The sequence below is a fragment of the Falco biarmicus genome, chromosome 6, assembly GCF_023638135.1.
Source record: "Falco biarmicus isolate bFalBia1 chromosome 6, bFalBia1.pri, whole genome shotgun sequence".
NCBI lineage: Eukaryota > Metazoa > Chordata > Aves > Falconiformes > Falconidae > Falco > Falco biarmicus.
Window position 1 is genome coordinate 66,141,928 of NC_079293.1, and position 22,290 is coordinate 66,164,217.

General features: G+C 48.7%; 1 protein-coding gene across 3 annotated transcripts in view; it reads right to left on the minus strand.

Moving 5' to 3' along the window:
- The window catches only part of FOXO3 (forkhead box O3), a 102,310-nt gene extending 81,873 nt beyond the window's left edge, over positions 1 to 20,437 (minus strand). Inside the window, exon 1 of one of the 3 annotated variants that reach the window (XM_056343699.1) lies at positions 13,750 to 20,437. In XM_056343699.1, the coding sequence (XP_056199674.1) occupies positions 13,750 to 14,331 (582 nt within the window). In that variant the 5' untranslated portion in view covers positions 14,332 to 20,437. Of the gene's footprint in view, positions 1 to 3,231; positions 3,323 to 13,749 lie in introns of those variants that run through there. The other 2 variants (XM_056343695.1, XM_056343696.1) reach the window with 2 other exon arrangements.
- Positions 20,438 to 22,290: the final 1,853 nt, after the last annotated feature.

Here is a 22,290-nt window from a genome sequence, read left to right on the forward strand (position 1 = left end):
TTTGGGAGGAGAGAAAAGGATGCAGAGCTGGGACAGTGCTCACCGGGGAAGCCCATGGATACTGGGGAGGCAAACAGCACAGGTGAGCACATCGGGAAGGGCCTAATTCTTTACTCGGAGCTGGGCGCAACAAACATGGCACAGGGCCCACCCAGAGATCACAGGAGATGAGCTGAAACCCTGAATACCCCTTGAAGCATCCAGCCCAACAGGGAGACTTGGGGTGCTTAGGAGTCTGTGAGCTCATTACTAACCACAGTATCATAGCCAGCATCAGAAGTAATTTCAAGAGTTAGAGGCAACTTTATTTCTGACATTGTGTACTTCCTGAGCACTTGGCTTCGATACCGAAACATTTTTTTGGTGTAGATTTTCATATAAATGAAGTACACTTTTACTTCGTACTTCTGTTCAGCGCTTACTGAACAGTAAGAACTATCCACAGAGATACTCCAGTGATCTGCAGTTAATGGTCAAGACATGTGAAATACAACTTTCCTACTCCATGTCTGCTCCTGGAAAATGGGAAGCCATCATTGGCATTGCTCAAACCAACCTGCTGCATTGTGGCTTCTAGGGAGAAAGCTGCTGGCCCTGCAAGCCCATAACCACCTGGGAGAATCAGTGGTTTAATGCCTGGTACAGTTCCTGCAGAAAATAAGGAAACTATCATTTCTCAGCCCAGTTTCCTGCAGAAAATGAGGAAAATATCATCTCTCAGCCCATGCAGAGCTTTTTTCTAAAACAACAACAAAAAAACCCAACAAAAAACAACCAACAACCATCCAACAAAAATGTCAAACCAGAAACCAGGCACTCAAGACTGGATAAATTTAGTAAGATGTCATATTCAACTACAATTGAAGGAAATCCATACTTAATTTCTCAAAAAACTGCTATCATACTGTTCCAGCAAACTCCTTCCTTCAGACTGAGGGGACACCAAATCCACACTATTTCTCAATTTACTACTTTTTTCCTTTTTTTTTTCCTCAATTATAGAGAACATTGTCATTCCACATGCTTAATACAAGCCTGAATAAAAAATTACACGAGAAGCTTTTGCCAGGGTTAGGTCCTGACACAGCTGTTGAAAAAACCCAAAATGGACATTTTATCCTGCCCAAATCAGCGTTCTTTTCACTATTTATACTCCTGGATCCAGCAGCTGCAAGTGACGCTACAGGTCATGTTGTCCTAAATGGACAAAGAATCTGAGGATCCTCTCAAGTTTTGGAGACTTGTTTGTACTTCAGTTCTCCCTCTCAATACTTTGCGGTGCTGCTGCACCAATGCCAATTTGCTGCAAGTTTAAGTAGGGTATCAACCTCTGGTCAGAACAGATTTTTCAGCTAAGATTTTCCATCCTTAAAAAAAGGAAAAAGATTATTTTTCCTGCTTCCATTTTTCAGCACCATAGGATCAACACTGGCTGCTCAGTTGATAATACCCCTCTTTATTTGAAGTTATTTTTCTCCTTTCACCACCCACATTCATCTGGGACTTATTCAGTATTATTCTGCCTGACACCAGTCCAAAACAGCAAACAATTTCTGTAACGGCACAATAAGCAGAGAGGATGCTAACGGAGGTGCTTCAGAGTCCCCTCATGTAACATCCAGTTATGCACTGAAAATAAAGTCAAAAAACTTGTAAGGAGGTTAGATACAGCTGTGCCTTTAATGGAACAACTTATCTGGTATTGGGACCAGCATTTTACAAGCAGGGTAACATTTCGGCTGTACTTTGGCCTTCTGTCACCAGGGAGAGGTGGAGATTTATGCCCTTTCTCCTTCTAAATTAGACTCCTTCAGTGCTCTATTTTATATTCCTCCTGACAGGTCCCTATTCTGTATTTTAAAAAACCTGCTGTCGCTGTGTTGCATAGGAAAAAACCTTTCCAGCCGAAACTCCTGCCACCCAGTCAAGCAGCAAGAGGTAACTCTGTGGTTAAAGCTGTGAGGATAAAATACTTTGCCCAGCAACATACTCATTTCCAGCAGGGTTTGATAAAATTATAATTCACTGTCCAGAAAAAGACTAAAACATTAAACATATTATACTGAGAAAGTCAAAATAGGTCATTCAATCAGTGTTATTCCCCCTTCATTTCACACATAATACAAAGCAGTTAAGTAGTTTCTCTTGCAATTAGTATCATCTTTGTCTCCTTGGTGTCTAAAATACACTGGAGATATGGAGCTGCTCTGACTGTACAGAAGCCCAAGCCCGGCTCCACACCATCGCCAACTTCTTAGTAAATACACAGAGGTGAAATACTGTCTTCAATGATTTCAACCATGATAGCTTTCTTCAGTCTTTCCAATTCCCTGGTCTATCGCCTCAAATGGTAGACCTTTTCCCGCTGATTAAAGAGGAGTACAGCTGTGCTCCCCAAGCATCTCCAACTGCTAATGCATGTTCCACTCCATCCTCTGACAAGGAGGACTTATTACCTGGCAGAGCCCTGAAGAAGGTGGGCTAGAAACAGCCTCCTGGGGAACGGCAGGGATTTAGAGATCTTTCCTGGATGTGAGAAGTCTGACATATGCTTCAAATGCATTTTAATTTAGAAAAATGTTGGAAAGATTTTATTTATGTTTCTAATTAGGTAAACAGTATGCTTCTTCCACCTGCTCCAAGCTACCCCACTAGGCCCAGTAGACATCAGATGTCTATGAACATACATCAGGTTGATTTACTCCCTACTGCTAGTTCACAGAACCCTTCCTCCTCACAACCCATATGCCACTACGTTACAGCCTACACACTTTCCCTCTTTTTTGTATGTAAAATGGCCTCACTACTGATTTTCAAATATCTTCTTAAGCACACAACTCCCTTCCCCAGAGCTTTATAAAAACCAGCTCCTCATAAAACATTTCTATCCTGCTCCAAGTGTGCAAACCTTCTAGTACATTTTAACGAGAAGTATTTTTGCCATGCATGAGCCAGGGTGTAAGAGCAATAGGGCAAAAAACAAATCTCAACATGCTATGGGAAGTGAAAATCACACTGTCAACTTCATGATGAAAATACTACTATTAGGTTCAGAGCTTTTGGCTGCAGCACAAATGAGGCTGGAAACCTCTGGCTCAATCCATGCAGAGCTCTGCCATGACTTCTATTTGCAAATTGAAGATTTTAGATGCGGCCCACTTATCTGCGCCACATACATGGCTCGGGCTACGCAAAAGCAAAAGCTGCTTGAACAAGATTCACAAGATTTACCTCCTCAGTGGCAGCATCATTCTTGGTGTAATACTGTTCTACAAAGGAATCGTAGGACCAGCAGCCTCCCATTGTAGGTCTTGATGAATACTTAAAGAAGTACCCTTTGCTCTGAAAACTGACATCTCAGACAAATGGTTTTGAGTTCCCACGCACAGCGAAACTTCTAAACACAATAGATCGTGTTGCACAAAACGAGGGACAGCAGCTCAAAGTGTCTCAGCTTACAAGCATCTCAGGACACGAATTGAACTGGCATCACCTTCTCCTATGAGTTCCTGGAAAAAAACATTCTCTGAAAATTAGTTAAGGTCCAGAGCAGTTTTGCAGAACAAACAGTAGTTACAGGCTTTCAGGAAACCAACTCACTGCTCTCAGCACAAAACCGATCAGCTAAAAACGTGATAATGTGGGAGCCTGTAAGAGTCTCACAGAAAGATATTCTTTGTTGAGCACTGTTCTCACTTATCAGATGCCAAATTATATGTACTAAGCATATCTAGAATTTTATATATGAAACTGATAAATCCTCCATGAAGTACTAGCAAATATATTTACATGAGATAGGGGTTCACAGCCTAACTTCACAAATACCCTCAAAGTCAGAAACCCTTGATTTGGATTAAGTCTCACATTTAAAGGTATGTTTACACTCCAAATTTTGTGTGAGAAAGTGGGGCTAACTGTGGTCATAACATGTCTTCAGAGAGCTGAAATAGCTGCTTGAAGAGCTAACATGGGGAGAAAAAAAATCCAATACAGCAGGTTTTAAGAGCACTGACACATAAGTGGAGTATATATCAAGATAATTCAGTTCACATTCCAGATAAAACAAATATGGCTCTGGAAGTCGTGTCCTAAAATGATTTCTTTAGATTAATACATTTATTCTTCTGCATCTTATTTTTGAAAAAGTATAGAAACCCACATGGTGCAGCATGAGAAACACTGAGTTACAAGGGCAAATCATCTACAGTGTCAGAGGTGCTGGCTGTCTAGACTAGAAGAGTAGTTTGTATTACAATATTATTAGGCAATTAGTACGTTTTTAAACAAAGCTTTGTTTACTTAAGTGCAAGACTATTGCTAACACTTCCTGGCCATGCTCAGTCCTCACAGGGGGTCCAGGCTCAGTGGCAATCAGGATTTTAAGCAGGGCAGGCTTGCGTCTTACAGTAATGCAAATGCATGCTGCCGTGGCACTGTTGGAGAGTCCCACTGCTGCTTTAACATGGCCTTTAGCAGGGACAAGAGCCAGACCCTGCTCTCTTTACTTCATTCTACCCATGGTAGTTGCCTCATCATAAACTAGGCTGCACCCATTCAAACTAGTTTTCATTCCCACCGCGAAGTGAGCACTCAGAGCAGCCAGGGAGGCAGTGTGAAGCCCAAGCGGACGTGTGCTGATGTGTTTGAGTGCTCCTCTATCTGTCCTCCTCAGCCTTCCAAGTTATCTGCTGCCTCCCACTCCTCTGGTGTGGGGATAAGCAGATGTTACCTCCCTGTTCAAGCGCTGGCAAGCAGCCCAGACCTGCCATTTTCTGCTCACGTGACTCAGGAGCCAGCAAACCTACCGAAAACTTTTTCCTAGGACTGCGTCCCACCCACTGATCACAATCCCCGGCGTGCCCGTGTCCCCCGCTGCTCCCTAGGGAAAGCCGAAGGTCTTGAAAAGCCAGTGACGGGCGGGCAGGCTGGCCTGAAGGCGCCGCAAGGCTGAGGGCTAGGTTGCCAGCAACCTCCAGGCAGACCCGCAGCAAACACAAGGCACGAAGGCAGCCGCAGAGGTAGGTGTCAAAGTAGAAAAACGACACCTTTGGCAGCACTCCTGCCTCCTGCCCTCATTCTGGAGCTCTCAACAGGATTTTGGCTCTCAACAGGATTTGCCCTTCACCTCAGCACGGGCAATGGGTGACAGGACACAGAAGTGGCATGATCCACTGACTCACCCCGTGGAAATGCACCTGACTGCCAGCAGCACTCGGGTGTACAGCAGCCAGAGGTTGCACCGGCAGAGCCCCACACCCACTGCCAGCAGCCTCCTGCCCCCTAAAACCGGCAGGCAGCACTCTCCGGGAGACCTGGAGGCACAAGCTGCAAAGGCCCTGATGACAAGCTCCAGGTGCTGCACACCGTCCTCCTCGTTTCAAACAGACCTTCCTCCAGCTCTCTGGCAGTGACCCGCAGGCTGCCCTCTGACCTCCTGTCCCAGCACGCACCTCCCTCGCACGTCCCTTTTACATGCAGCAAGTGGTAACTTCACCAGAAGAGGAAAAATAATAAAGAAAAGCAAAGTAATAACTTGCAAAGAAACATATTCAAGAGAGAACCCATCATTTCATAATTCAGCTCTTAACTACATAGCAGGTTGCAATCAAACAAGTGATCCCTTCAGTTCATTAGCACAAGTCTGTTGTAAGCACTAATTTTCACAAGGCATTTCTTTACCAGTACAAATTCCCAGAAAGGCATTTTTCTGTCACTGAAATCTCACAAAGGTGTTTTGTATCAGCAGTATTTAAACAGCCTTCATACCAGCATACAGATAAAGCAAATCGCCCCAATAAGCAAAGTCCGGGGGGGGGGGGGGGGGGGGGGCGGGGAGAGGGGACGGACGGAGGGGACAGACGACATGACGACACACAACAGTTATTAACAAGATACCAATGCTGTTAACTCCTGACCTGCCTCAAACTGGCAGTTTGCAAACAGTGTTGTGAGCATACCAGTCCTTGAGTAAATGTGCAACGGTGGGTGGCGCAGGGAAAGGGCGCTGGCTTTGCAGGCTGGCTCCTCCTGGACCAGGCAGCTAGGCGCAGCATCAAGAGGAACCACTCCGGCAAAAAGCAATGGCGACACAGCAACACTCTTCTCCAGCCCCACTGAAAGGCAGCTCCCTTGCAATTTCACCGCAGGGATGAGGCAGAGCACTAACACAATCACTTGCTTGTTTCCAACCCCTTGCCTGCCCTGAAATCGTTCTTCATCAGTCCTGTAGCCTAATCACCTCTACACTGCATCCCCAACTGAAATGCCATACTCTGCAACATGCCCTGCACAGTTACAAGCCAGCCCTCCATTTCCCACAGAGGCACCCCATGCATCATGCAAACCTCCAGGCTCGTGTTACAAAGGGAAGGATGGTGAAAGAGAAGTAGGACAACGTCCCTAGAGTCTCCCAAGACAGGAACGAGAAATTCGGGGATGGGGAATTGAGGAATGAAGTTTATAAAAAAATATATATATATTGGTATTTGAAAATTGAATGAGTGCTGTCTGCTTGTTACTCCCTTCATATCACAGGTTTTCAGACCAATGACCTGTGACAACCCTTGCCCAACACAGGGCCCAGGAGGTAACTTAAAATAACATAGCTGAAGAATACAGCAAGAGACAACCTGTTGCTGGAGACCGTGCTCCACTCAGCAGTGGTCTATTCTCAATAGCTCCAGCAGCCTCAAGGTCCATCATCCTCAGCCATGCAGAGCTGAAGGTGCCCCCCCACACACACACCCCCCGCAGGGCACTACAGTGTGCCCAGCAACTCCTACGCACACCTTGCACACCTGAGCTCTTCCTACTCCTCCACCCCAAACAGGGGCTGGGGCCACATCACCACAGACCTCCAGATCTCCCTGCAGTTCCTGGCAAGCTGAGAACTATGGCTCTCTCTCCAGCTGCCTCAATCAGAGGAGCAAGAGCTGTACCCACCATTAGTAAAAACCACTTGGAAGCATGCTGGTTAGCTTGGGAAAGCCAAGCTGATGTCAAGTAAGTGTCAAATACACATTGGTAAGGAGTTGGTGCCTGTCAGCAGTGCAATCGTATCCCACACACACAACTGGAACATCAGGAAACTGGTATAGCCGTGCAGAGAAGCACAGGGTACCCCATCCTGACTCTGAAGCAAGTTAGAACAAAACATCTCACTCTGATGGAAAATCCCCTTCTGTAGACAAGCCACTTTTTAATAATAAGTGCTAAATGGACTATTCAAGCAGGTAATTAATGTTAATTAACATATGTCAGGCCATAAATTGGCTAAATACACCTCATTTTCCAAGCTTAGTGTGTGGCAATGCTCAGGGAATTGTGACAGAAAAGAACAATCTAAGTTTGTAGAAGCATAAAAAAAGAGCAAATAAAAGGTTAAGCATAATCTTCACTTAACTCATGCTGTGCTGAGCCAGCACTACCGAAAACTGAATGACTGTGCACATTACTTGAACACTTTATTTTGCTCCTGAACCACTATACTACACACATATTGTCAGCCCCAAGAAAAGCCACATCAAAAAAACCCTGCAGCTCCCCGAGCACTGTGTTATCAGCCAGGCCTTCACTGGGATACTCACTACGTGCTACAGGACCTGGATGTCCCTCCTGCCCTGGGACCAGGCGAGGCTGTGGCCCCTTTCCAGTGCCAACCGAGGAACCACAGTTTTTTGTGGCAAGGGGAATGAAGCACTGGTGGGAGGATGCTCAGAGCTTGCCCTCCTCCAGAGAGTCTGCCTCAAAACATGAAGGGCCTCGTGCCTTTAAAAGACACTAACACTACCATTTTGTAACTTTGCCCTTGGGCACATTTTCTGTGACACAGATAGTAGTAAGGCTTTTAAAAAAGTAGGAGAGAAACAAGAACACACGAAGATTTTAATCTAAGTAACAACTTGCATTAGGAAATACTTTCAGTTTCTCCCTTGGCAAGCCGCCACTATGCCAAGACCCACTGTAATTGCATTGCAAATAAGAAACAATCCTCACAAAAGATTTTCCATACTTCCACGCAAAATAGCTGGCTGCCAAAATCTTGCAGGGCACCTTCAGGAGGCTGTCACCTAGAGAAATGCTTTGGCTGTTTATCCTGATTTCCCTTATCTCCAAGGCAATCCCTCCTGCCTCCCTTTGAACCCAGCACACCCACCATAATTTTCTGGGGTGATTTCATGTTTCTTCTCCCCCATCCACCCCACACAAACTGGCTGAAAACAGGCCAGCTGCTGCAGGGGGGTGTGGGGGAGCTGTGCCCGCCCCAGCACTGCCTGCCTTCTGCAAGGGACGCCACTGACTCCAGGTTTCTACTTTGTCCACCTCAGCACAAAGAGCTTTCATGAAACCACCGGGCTAACCCTAATCACTCGCCTTTCTAAATGCACCAGCACGTGCCCAGCCTCCCCTAATCTCCCAGGATTAGAGCAAAGTGGTGTAGCACCACCAAAATGACCCGAATACAAAATGGCCTCACGTGTAAGACACCACTCTATTTACCAGGACAAAACCAAGCTGATGCAGGACATCCCGGGGCCAGAGCACCAGGATGCTTCTCTCCCCTAGCCTGATAAGTCTCAGACATCAGACAGTGCTTGTTCAAGCCAACACAATACAGCAGACATAAAAGCCACTGAGGTGATTTAATTTTTGTTAGCATTAACCATGTACTTCCAAATACACAGCTAAGTGTAGGAGCCAAACTCCAACTCTCAAGCTTCCTATTTTAAATATGCTCAAATATTGACACTAATAACCTAATACAGACAACATCAATGCTGCGTGACTGTTTTAGGTAACCTTCTGTCTCCAAAGAACTGAAGAACATTGCTTCCAGTATTTATCATGCAGGTCTACCTGACAGCAGTACTATCTGGCATTATTCACTGGACGTTTCCCATTCACAACAGAAGTTAAGTTTAGCAGAGCCTGTGACTCTTTGCAGCTAATGACGTTCACCAAAGCGGTGTGTTTTTATCTTCATTTCACAAGTCCTTCAGTGGAGGTGCTCCTCACTGTCACACTGTGAATCAATGTCAAGGATTCTGGGAGAGCTACTCGGTGTTTCTCTCTTTCCCCTAATAGCTGTCACCTGTCTGCATGAGCTGGGGAAAAGTGAGATCTTTGATGTATGTTACAGATAGAAAATAGTAACAGGCACTAATATCTACATATGGTTTCTACTGGAAAGTTTAAGAAGTCATTTGTTACTTTGATACTAAAGTATACTCCTCTTTGATGCAAGAAGCTTGTTATCTAGCAGTTTCAACTTCGGGGGTGAAACCACACGTCTCTCTACCTTGCTCAGAACAAAATTCAATTACAAATGTTACTGAGTATTTTGTTAAAGCAGAACACAGTAAGGCTTTGATCAGGTAAGATGCTTAAGCAGTAAGTTTAAGCACACAAGTAATCCCAGTGAAGTCCCAAGGATCCATTCACGTGCTTAAACTGCTTCGGTAGATCAAAACTTAAAATAATCAGGCTACAGTTTGTAACCCAAACGCTTCTGTACAGTTGAACAAGGCAGCTCAAAATTCGGAGAAAAAAAAAAGAAAACAAGACTATAACATAAAGCTAGAAAAAATAATCATGCTAGCAATTAACTGGGAAACACAGTCTTTAAAAAAAAAAAAAAAGGCAGAGAAAAAATGAAACTGATACAAACTCCAGTTTTATGCTGCCACTCCTGATAAAGACAGTGTGCCACTCCAAGGAAGGAGAAATAAGAGTGGTGTTTCTTCCTTCCCACAACCTTTGCAAGATGATGATTAAAAAAGTCCAACGCATCTTGCCTATTAGCATCTGGCTAACAGATTCAGACATCTGTCTAGATTGCCGGCAAATTTCTCAAATCTTTTCAAGTCTCAATAATTAGAGAAGAGACTCATGTGTTTGCTACGCTGAAGGGACTGCAGCCCTTCTTCACATATACCAATAAAACATGGTAAGGAATGTTTAAATGTCCATGTACAAAGATTACAAAAATCACCTCTTCAAAGTAAATATCCCAGCAGCTAGTATTTATCTTTCATGGGGAAGATGAATGCAACAGGTGTAAAACAAATAGGCTTCTGATATAAAAAACAAATCAAAGCAAATCAGCTGCATTTAAACTTGGGAATTGCTGGTATCCGTGTATAAAGATTCATAGTTCTTTCCATACCACTCAACAAAGAGGAAAATAGTCCCCCTAGTGTACTCTTCATGTAGAAAAGACTGTTTCACAAAATAGCATTGCAAGAAATTACAAAATAACATTATAGGAAGAGATATGGAAGTACTTAAGCTATAGTGAAACCAGGCACCTCTACTATATACACAGACACAAAGGTGGTTCAGTTTTCTATTTCAAGATTACTGAAGTGAGTAACTGCATCCCAAATATTTGGGGGCAAAAACTTGGGGTTTAAGTCAGCACACTAGTTTTGTGACTGCAGGATATTGACAGGGTAATGGGTACCTGAATCTGGAAAGACAGGTTGATCTGGTCATCAAGGAGCTCTATGGAAGTACCTGGCACAGTGCATTTCACAAGGGTGAAACCAGCCCACCCACAGGCCTTTCCCCCTGCTCCGGTAATGATAAATACAAATACTGACTCTCCATAAGTATTCAAGACAATAAGCGGATACTGAAGCATGCACCTAAACCCCTCCCGGTGATATGGAAGTGTACAGGATTGTAGCAAACCAAGCTGCTCGTGGCACACAGCAGTGTCCGCAGTGTGCTGGCTCTGCAGCCATGTACCGTACACTACTGCCCTAGTTAGCTGTCAGGCAGTATTAGGTTAGCTAACATCCCACCGGGGCCAGGGGGAGGGGGAAGCAAAGAAGATTGTTGAGGGGGTGTATTGGGCAAACCTTATCTGAATTAGCGGAAACGTTAATATATGCCTTCCTAACCACATCTGAAATACTCACTTCTGCTTTAATGCCCTAGGCAAAAAAAAAAAAAAAAAAAAGTGATAGTTGTAACTTTAATTTATAGCTCTTAAAATAATTGTTTTGAGGAGTATAATCCCAGCTATGTTTACGGATTATGGTATTCAGCACGTCTCAGTGGAAACGGTATTAATATTTTCATATATAATAATACATAAGATAATAAAACCAAGTTCTCTTCTTCTCTTTGTTTAAAATGACAATTTTCCCACTCAGTGCCAGAGCAGAATATCGTCAAATGGGCTTCCTATCTTTGAAGATTAACTTAGCTGTGTAAAAAATATTCTAAATTAAGATAAAAGCCTCCTGATACAGAACTATCTTCTGTGCATTTAAAATCTCGGTGTAACTAGCAATCTGAAAAAGTCTGATGTGAAAAGCTGCCATTAGTTCCTGAAGAGTTGTATTCATTACCTGTGAGGGAAACAAAGATGATAATAACATATAATGTGGTTTAGCATTGGGAGACTAAGATGGAGTCTCTATTTAAGTGTGTTGCCTCTGCACAAACTAATTTACGTTCCAGCCAAGAAACTGAAGTAGTCCTCTTCTGAACATATATACATATATTAAAAGAAACTCTAGTCCTGTTAAGGAATTAAATTTTGCAGTTTTCGATGCCTGGTAAATTATTAGCTCCTGACCTCTCCTTTCCCCCTTTCAGTATGCCCCTACCACCCACGCACAACTGCACCCACCATTAATGCGATCGAACTCCTTACCCTAACTTCCAGAGACAGCTCACAGTCATTAAAGCAGCAGAATTTTCTGCTACCAATGTGCTTGCATCTCCTGAGAAAGGTCATCTTAAAGGCTTGTGAGAAACTTCTGAACTAAATTATATCGGAGGAATCTCAAGGGATCCAAGTTTTTAACATTTTAATTAGCTCCAAGTACCAGTTAATGCTGTTCAGCAAAGGAATCAATATCAAATTAACAGTAAAAATTGTCAGAAAAATTGTGACTGTATTAAGCATACTAATCAATGTAAGCACTTCACATTATGGCCCAGATCCTGCTTCAGCTGAAGCAAATAGGAGTTTTGCCACCAAATTCAGCCGAAACAGTATCAGCCCCATTGTTTGACAAGTCTTCGTTGGAATCGGGTATAGAGAATTTACTGAAAATTCAACATATCAGATAAAAAGGCTAGATTTGTCATAGCAGCTGACATCTAAAGCCACTGCTTCTGCATGAAACCAAACAACTTCTAAGACATGGGCTGTCATCGGAAGATGTAACCCTTCATCACACTCTTGTGTCACACTTGTAAAGTCAGATCAAAATTCAGCATCCAATACAGACGCAAAAACTGTTAAAAGGATCTGGGTTTTTTAAAAGCCTTGTCTGGAATTAGCTGTGCCACCGATAAACTTTGTGTTCGTATTTTCCCCAGCCTGAGACAAGTCAGTGAAATGCTTCCTCACAGTGCTCCATTTGGAAGGTAAAAATCATACAGCTGTACTTCAATTCCTAGCAGCAGGTCCTACTCAGGCACCAAATGTGAAACAGGGCTGCTAACAAGAAAACTGCCAGAAATGTTTCATCCATACAGTATTTCTGACCAATTTGTGTACTTCAGGTTTTCCCCTGATCCAAAGCTAGAGAGATTCAAAGAGGAAATTTAATTTCTCTGTAACACAATAAAACTTCCCAGCAAATTCGCCTTCAGCCATCCCTTCAAAAACTCAGTCTTGAACGCTGCCAGTATCAGCCCCCGGCAGCAACTGAACCATACCAGGATTTCCCTCTGCAAACAGTATCGACATCCCGCAGCACCTGCATTTCTGTATAGCTGCAAGTACGTGACATTTCGGCATCTGACAGACACTAATAATAGACATGGAAAACGAGGAGAAAAAAATCAGTTCTGGAAATCGCTTCAGATGTGCTTTACGTGCAGCACCGGCTCCTGGTAGGCCTTTATTAGACTCTTGTCTTTGAGAGTAAAACCCTGCCTGCCTGCAACGTGCTTTTGCACGCACTGAGTAAACAAACCACAAAAACAGATTATTTTTTTTTCTCACTTATTAACACGGTAGTAATCTTAGCTGCTAACTGTCACAATGCAGGACAGAAAACGCTGGACTATAAGGGATTTATCAGTAGACGGTGCCCTCGTACACTGGCACCGCAGGAATCGCAAACCAAGCATTCCCGTGGCTGAGCAGCCAATAACTCCACGCTTTGATTAACTTCATGAAGAAATGTCAAGACCCAAATTTCCCTCTATTGCCTTTGAGGAACGTGTGGGGAAACCACTGGGGTTTTTCTTGACAAAAATAACAGTGTCATTCTGTATTTGAGCTTTGAGACTCAGACTGACCCTGCATAAAAGCAAATCTGCTTATTCCCAGCACGAGTCACACCAAAGATACCTAAAACTTGAAAAAGAAAACCAAAGCAAAAAAACCACACGCACACCGTTAAAAATATTTTTCCTTTTTTCTCCTCCTTCCCTTTTTCCCTCCCTGCTTATGTGCTTCTACACCGCAGAAGCCTGCTCCGCTCCAGCGTCTCCCCTGCTCCCAGAGTTACGAGCCCTCACCGCTTCCACACAGCAACAGGAACGAGACAAAACTTTTCGTACCCCCTCCCTTAAATTAAAAAAAAAAAAAAAAAAAAAAAAAAAGGATAGAGAAAGGTAAGGCGACAGCGCGTCCCCCAGCACGGCCATCAGCAGCGCCCGGCCGGCTGCCGTCGGGGAACGCCGCCGGCACCCCCCTCCGCGGCCGCATCCCCCGCGGGCAGCCCGCCCGTCGGGGCGGCGCGGTGGGTCCGCCGCGGCCCTGGGACCCCGCCTCACCTTCCAGCCGGCCGAGCTGTTGCTGTCGCCCTTGTCCTTGAAGTAGGGCACGCAGCGGACCATCCAGTCGTAGATCTGGGAAAGGGTGAGGCGCTTCTCCGGGGAGCTCTCGATGGCGCGGGTGATCAGGTCGGCGTAGGAGAGGTTGCCCCACGCGTTGCGCCGCGACGAGCACTTCCTCGGCGCCGCCGCCGGGCCCCCGCTCAGCCCCCCGCCGCCTGCCGCCGCGGCTCCCCCCGGCGACAGGCTCGGCCCCTCCGGGCCGCCGCCGGGCAGCGGGGCCAGCAGCCGCGCCGCCTCCTCCGGGACGGCGGTGGCCGCCGCCGCCGCTTCTCCGCCCGCGGGGACCGCGCTGCCGACGGCCATGGCCGAGCTGCCCCCCTCCTCCTCGTCGTCCTCCTCCTCGGGGATCATGGAGGCGGCGTCGGCGGGCGGCTCGCCGGCAGGCTTGGCTGGGCTGGCCTGCAGCTCAGGCCTCTGCAGGGGCCAGGTGCAGGAGCGGGGGCGGCTCTGCGGCTCGAACTCGGGGTCCAGCTCCACGTCCAGGGGAGAGAGCGGCGCGGGGGGCGACGCCTCTGCCATCTTGGCCTCCCCCGCGGGCGGCTGCGGTGGCGGGGCGCTGCGACGGGGCGGGCGGCCGCCGACCCCGCTCCTCCTCCGCCGCCTCCTCCTCGGTGCCGACGGGAGCCTAGCAAGCGGGGGGCCGCCGGGCGGGCATGCCGCTCTCCGCTAAGGGCTGGCAGGCTCTCCGCTGCACCCCGAGCCCCGCTCCCCGCGGGCGATGCGCACGCCGGAGCCGGGGGGAAGGGGAGGGAGGGGAAGGAAAAAAAAAAAAAAATCAGATTAGGAGCCGGAGCGGCGGTGCAGGGCGGGCAGCGCGGGGCCGGGCGGTGCCGGAGGTGCCCGCGGCGCTGCCCTCCGCGCCGGCGGAGCAGCGGCCGCTCCTGCGGTGCGTGTGTGCGTTTGTTTATGTTTCACTCCATGCGGATGCAGAAGTAGCTCCAGCGGGAACCGCGCTGTATCCAGCCCGGAGAGGACACCCCCCCGCCCCCCGCCCCCGGCGCCTCCGAGCTCGCTCCTCGTCGCTTCCGCAGATATCTTCCCTTTTTGGGGGGTGGGGGTGGTCCTTTGCACCCTCCCTCGGCAGGAGGGCAGGGAGAGGGGTCTTTCAGATTACGCCGAAGACTTTTTCCTTCTTCAAAACGCCCTAAAGGGAGCCGAAGTCTTAGCGTACATCCAACTGCATATTAGCGTAAGCCTGTCACTTTGTGGTGCCCCCCAAGCCACACGCAACCAACCCCCCAAAATCTCACAGCCGACGGAGCAGGGGGCGGGAAAAAGCCACCCCGGGGGCTGGTCGATTTAAAAAAATAATAAATCCTTCTTCTCGCAGGGAAAAAGCAAACACAACGGGAACAAATCAAATCGCCAGTCTTCCAACAGGTCCAGAAGCTTTAAGCCCTCCCTAGGGCTGCCAAAGAGAATAGGTTTTGTTCCAGCATCAACACCACATTCATAACCTCCTTGCTCCTGCTGCTGCCATCTTGACAGTTTTTCCCCCCCTTCACTCAAGTCATTTAAAAAGCGCAGGCAGAAGAGGCAGGGAGAGCCACTTCGGGAGGGGAGGGAGGCGGGGGGTGGGGGGGAGAATCAACAGCCACCTCCACACCGGCAGAAATCGAGATCCGAATTCACGGGAAGAAGAAGCAGCGCTGCTGCATGTTTCCTGCTTCTCCTGCTCCTGCGCCTTCAGCTCCGAGGCGCCTTCCCTTTAAAGGCGAAGGAGGGGAAAGCGGCACACCGCCCGCTCCCTCTGCGAGCAGCCGGCGAGAGGCAAGCGATCCGCCCGCGCCGAGCCAGCCAGCCGCCGCCGCAGCCCGCCCGAGCAGCCTGTCACCCTGCTCGCCGCCGACTTCCACATCCCTCCTCCTAACAACCACCGGCAGCAACACAAAGTTATAGACACACGCAGGGAGCCTCAACCTAACCGCACGGCACCGCACGGCCCGCCCACGGGCGGAGGGCGGGCGGTGCCGCGCAGGGGCCGCCCCGACGGGGCGGGAGCGACGGGCCAGGGGGAGCCGCCGGGCCTGGGCGAGCGGGAGAGGGTGCCGGGACCCGGCGGGGACAGCGCCTGCCCGCCCGCCCTCCCCGCGGCTGCGGAGCGGCATCTCCGAGGCGCCGCGGCCGTGTCTCAGCCGCCGCCCGGGTCTTGACCGCGCCGCCCGGGCCGCGGGAAGGCGGCGGCGGGAAGGCTCGAGTCTCTCGGAGCACACGGTAACTCCTCCCAGGGCTGCATTCGCCCTGGCTCTCCGCGCTTGCTAGAAATGAAGCGGCAAAACCAGCCGCAACCGCCTGGCTTGTCCCTACCGCTGACCTGCGCCCTGCCCGCCTGGCCAGGAAGGGGCACAGCTGCAGCACTCCCTGCCTGCGCTTCGCCATGGAGCCAGCTCGGGCTGCCAGGCACGGCGGCGTAGCGCGCTGCTGCTCTTCTGCCTTGTTTCCACTGCTCATAAATCAGTGGTGCGGGAGTTATTCTGGTAAACTTTAAATCTGGAGTCCAATTGAAAACTTTAATTCCACCAGTGTGTGATACAGGGCGTGTTCAGTTCAGACATGTCCACACGTGAATATAATCCTGCTGTACTTCCTCCTCGGAGGCCATGCCCTAGCAGAAAGCCCTCCAAAATAGTTCACTTGAAGACGTAGTTAATTATGGGTTGAATAAAGAGGTGACCCACAAAGCCAAGGAACATAAAGCTATTAATATAGATGCAGTTACAAATGCATTACAATAGCAACGTGTATGTATCAGTTCTCACCTAGTTTTGTATCGGACTGAACTATGGACTAGATTTGGTACAACAGTAGTAGTGTCTCTGATGCCAGATATAGACAGCAGCATGTGCAGAGAAGTAGGTGTGCTGCTGAAGCATTGCTGCATAGAATTAGCAGGCAAATTAAATTATCCTTGATTTATTTAGCATTATAGACAAGCAATGAGGTTTGAAAACCATTCGGTTTGGTTAGAAAACAGCGAGGCCCTGATCCCACATGCCTTACACGTCCTTCTAAGTGAGGCCTAAGGCACTCAGGGTCTAGTTAGGTTTCGAATTCAAGGGGCACTCAAGTTAGGAATAGTTTGGCATGGTGTTGTTACAAGGGACAGCATTTCAGCATGCATACAATTAATCCTCAGTTATCTAAATATAGTAGGAGACACTGAATTAATCAGAATGAATGCAGGTTCAAGTAATGGAAATAGTTTTCCCTGCAGCTCCATTTTGGGTCATGACATTGCATGCCCTGCCATTGCTTTTGTTGTAACGTGGCTCCTTACGGGAATGCAAGGCAGCTCAAAAAGACACTGGCTACTCTGCAATTGGGATACTGGCATTCATGTGTATGATTTAGTAGTTGGTAGGGGAGGAGAACGGCAGCAGAGTTGAAGAGCCAGGAACCAAGATCAGACAAGGTCGTGCACGATGAGAAGATGCTTAGTCCAACACTGCGTCTCTGAGGAGCCTCTACTTGTGGCTTTCAGCAGTCAGCCAGAGAAAGCTGGCTGGCAAAGCTGTGACTGACACTCAGCCCCTTCCCAAAACCTGCTAGTGTTTGGGGCTGATTTTGACGGATGCAGAAACCTCCCCACAGAGTGCTTCCTCAGGTCCTGAAGTTCCAGGCAAGTGTAGCACTTTGACCTTGGGCTGGATGACGAGATGCAAATCTAGTCCTAAATTATATTATCATCTTCATTTATTTATTTAATTGGCATTGCATTGCTCTACAGGCATTGCCATTAGGTCTCATTGTACGGGGTGCAGGCCCTGCACGTGGTAAGAAATGCTCCACTCCCTGGCAGAATTGCAGGCCGAGTAAGGCAGGCCAGGGCGGGAGAAAGGAAATAAGTAAGTAGTAACCCTATTAAAGAGATGATGGACTGAGGCATCGAGCAATTACATGACTGTGCTGAGGTCATACAGGAAGCCCATGCAGAACTGAGAAATAAAACTGGAGTTCCTGAGTGCCAGCCCTGGGCCTTTGCTGTAAGATTATCTGCCCTCTTGAGAATTCACTGGTGTATCAGCCATACAGCTTTGATCACATAAGTGATGGTACCAGTTCTTCACAGCTCCACACAGCACGTGTGTGCCCATGATACTGCATTTTGAGGCGGAATTAAAACCACAGTATAATTGTCCCTACACATTTTACTTACCAAATGTGCACGAGCAAAACAGACAGAGAGAGAAGCCCTTCTTATTGCTGTTGCATGGCTGGGCCCACTGAAATACGTATCAAAAGTGATCAAAATTGAATCTAAAGCCTGCACGATTTCCAGTCTCTTCCTTTAAGTACTTTAATGCCTCAAGGGTGGGATTTTGAAAAAGGTTCCGTTTATGGGAGTTTTATCGCTGACTTCGACAGGAATAAAGTTAGGCCAGCCCTGAGGCCATTTGAAAGCCTCCTTCACTTATTGTGCCTACTTAGACTGCAAGTGTTTCAGGGCAGTGCTGCATCTTCCTCTACATCCCTTTTCATCTGCTATCCCTACTCCAGTTCATATTGAGAACATGTGTACCTATCACGGAACCTGATTATATGCATTTGGTGGGGTCACCATTACTTTGCAGCCTGGAGCCATCTCTGTGGGTGATCTCAGCTGTGCATGGACCATGAGACCCATGAGACATGGGGCCTGTGGCATACTGCTTCGGGGGGGGTAACGTTCCTATGACGGCACTCTGGGTGGGAATCCTCATAAGTGATTTTTGTGTTGAGATTAACTCTTCTAAGCTTCTGCATTCAACTACAGGCTGTCATCAGCTCAGTTTTCATTCTCATTCTTCCATTTCGTCAATTCAGAGCCAGCTTCCCATAACAGTGTACCAGTTCACAGTGGTAACCCAGATGTGATTGCTCCTTCATTCTGCCATAACCCACATTCTCCTGAGCTGATAGCTAGAGAAGTGCAGGTCACATTTCTGGCATTACCTCTCTTACACAAATATCTTGCAGAAGCATGGTTGGAGCTAAAGTTACATGGGGGGTGGGGGACCTGGAACTTCTCACCATTACACCATTATAGAAATCTACTGTAAAGTGTACTGCCCCTCAATAAAACAATGTTATATTGCAGTTACATTAAACAACAGCTGCATTGTCTACATGGACTTCACACAAGTATATGACGGGTTGTTTGGTAAGCCACCTGCAGCCTGGTCTCAAGAGAAGTTTGTGACCACTGCGATAACCCTGTCTACCCCTCCCATTTATCCTGTGAGAGAGCGGCTCCCTCTGTGTATTTTTTTTTGTTCTTCCCACAGTTCCCTACTATGTCCTTTAAATGCAGACTGGGCAAAGGGCAGTGGGTTTTGTGGCTGATACAGAGTAACTTGTGTGCTGATTAGAAAGAAATGTCATCTATAAACCAGCCAACTTCATACTTTGAGACTTTAACCTTTCTGCTCAATTTGGCTAAAACTGGCTAATGGGTTCCACAGTTATTGGCTGTCTGGCAGATAGACACAGAGCAAGGGTCCAGATCATGCCATGGAGACATGAAGGGTTAGCCAAAGACAACTAGAGAGATATGACTATAAAATTTTCCTCAAAGTGATGAACAACAATTTAAAGATCAATTGAAGTTGGACTTCAGCCTGTAAACTGGCTGACTGACCGCTCTAACAGAGGGGAGTGGAAGGAGAAGCACAGTAGCAGAAGGAAATAGTGACATTACTACTGTGGAGAAAAGAACTTTTTCCTCAAATGATCTTGACAATTTGGGGACTGAACTCTGAGGCTGGAAGCATTCAGCTCTGCCTACACCTAAACTTGACAACCCACTGCTGAAGAATTCTTGACCCATTTTTGCACTGCATGGAGAACAGTGACTGCAGTCATCCTCATTAAAAAACAGGATCACCTTTCTGGAAGAAGCAATATTTACAATGAAACCTCAAAAAAAACCCCACAACTGTTTGAAAAAGGAGCTGCGAAGCTGAGGAAGTAGGAAAATTCAATGCTATAGCTTCAAAATTTGCTATTAAAGCAGCCTCATGTCCGTTGAAGTTGCATTGTCAAGGCCCACCAAAAAGCTGCACTTTGTAGGCCAGGAAAGATTCTCAAGGTTCTCATGGACAGAAGTAGGTTTCTAATAGTGTTTCATACGCTTAGTAACAGCCACCAACGGCAGTGCATAGTGGTGTTGCCAGCTCTCAGCTTTATTTATGAGTCCTGCAATACTGGTGTTTTCTTGAAATCCCTGTTATTAAAGTCCCATTAAAGAAGCATCTCAGCTTCCATTTTAAAACAATAGCCAAGTTCCTGATGTGCCATGGATGTGACCCAAGTGTACTTTCAGGACCAGGAAGAAAGCAGAAAAAAAACCCCAATCCTAATTGCATATTTTAAAACCTTTTAAAAACTGATTTTTAAGCTGGTATAACACCACTCAAAAGCTTGCATCATCATTTTTGAATACTTGGGGAGTACATGCATTAACTGAGTTTATATCATTAGGGTGAAATGAGTCCAATTGCCAAAATCCAACAAGAAGCTCCACCTTTTTTTTTTTTTTTTTTACATTCAGCTTAGATGATATGAAAGGATTTAACGTTCACAACCGCAGTTTCTGTTAATGATTCAAGGAGGTATTTAGTCACCTCCCTTCGCCTCCTGCCCGAGTCCCTGCACGGACCTCTCCAGTACCTGTGCAGCTAGCCAGCCAGCTAGCCAGCCAGCTAGCCAGCCAGCTAGCTCTCCCACTTGGCTCCAGCTGCTCCGAGCGGCCAAACGCCGCTCTGCCCCGCCAGTAACTCGTTGTGCAACCCGGCCATGTCACTTAATCCGTCTCGGTTACCCCATACGGGCTTAATTATACCTACTTATCGCTTAATTACTCCATTATTATAATTTTACACCTTCCTTCGCCCACATACGGGGGGGGAGGGGGCGGGCAGCGGCCCTGCCCGAGGAGCCGCGGCGGGGTTACCTCAGCAGGGCGTTTAATCGGCTGCCGGGCACCCGCCGGGATGGGCCGGCCCTGAGGCGCTGCACGCCGCGAGCCCAACGGCCGGCAGCTACTCTGCGCCGCTGGGACGCGGCGCCTGCTGCTCGGGGAGCCGCCTGGCGAGCCGGGTTCACCGACAGCCTCCGCCCCGGCGGCGGCAGGGTGAGGGGAGCCCCGGGCCAGGCGGCGGCCACCAGCACCGCCGAGTCCTACGGCGGCGGCAGCTGCTCGCCCGTTCCCGCCCCGCCCCCTCGCAACCGCCCCGCCCCCTCGCGGCCGCCCCGCCCTCTCGCCCCGCCCCGCCCACACCAAGCTAGGCTGCGCCGTGCAAACAGATGATGTCATGCTCTAGAGCCGCGCGTGACCACCGGGGCCCGCCCTCGTCTCCCATTGGCCGGCTCGCGTCGCCCGTCAGGGCAGCGGCGCTTTCCATTGGTGAGCGCCTCCACCCTGCCACCGCCCCTTGGAAAATAATAAACAATCGAGTAGAATGCGGTGCGGGGAGGGGTGGTGGCGGGTGTCCTGGGTTCCGGCCGGCGCGCATGGGCGCTATCACCCCGGCCTTGGGCAGGCTTGGCCGGGGCTGCTCCTGGGAGGCGGCTGCGGGCTGGGGGGGTTCGCTGAGCGCTGGGTCAGGCCTGCTGTGCGGCTGAATGCCGGCCTGGCCTGCGGGGAGCGCCGGTCGCAAGGCCCTGGCTGGCCTGAGGTTGGCGGGGAGGCGGCCGCTGGTGCGCGGTGCGGCTAGGGGGGCTCCGGTGCGGCCCCTGCAAGCCCTGCCCGGGCCCCATCCTCGGGGCTGCCCCTTGGTACAGCGGGGCAGTGTGGGGAGGCTGTGGGCAGGCGTCGGGCTCTGTCTCAGCGGTGCTGGGAGAAAAGCCTCTCCTGAAGGTACTGTGGCACTCGCGTTAAAAGCTGCCTTCAGCCAGAAGCTGCAGCTGCACCGAGGGCCATGCAAAGCAGCCTGAGGGTTTCCCCATCCCCCTTGCCCCTAAGCTAAGCTGAAGCCCACCTCTGGGGGGGGACCGGCAGCCCTGTGTGGGGCAGTGGGGTCTGTATGTGGCCTGAGGAAAGGTGGCTGGGTGGGTGCCCAGCAGCGGGGCCCAGTGTGTGTAAGTGCCTGGGGGCAGGGCACCGGCAGGGAGGCTGGGGCCTCTGGAGCTGTGGCTTGCTGGCTGTCTTCGTGGGACTAAAAATGCCCCTGAGCTGGCTGTCCTGTCCACATGCTGCTGTGCACAGGGGTGTAGCCTCGATCCTGTGGTGTTACGTACCGTAGCCCTGAAATGACCGCCTTTCACAGTCCTGCTTCCCTCTACCTGCAAGTATAAGGTGTAAGGCTCACAGAGCAGAGGCTTTATTCAGGGATCAGGTGAAGAGAATGAGGGCTGCAGGAAAGGACCTCCCTTTGCTGAGGCTCACAGCCTGGCCTCTCCTTCTGAGAGCAGGTGCCTACATAGAGCCCATTTCAATTCCTTCAAAGAATTGTTTTCTCCTGTATGAGGCCCCTGAAGGAAGAAGTCAGTGCCTGCCTC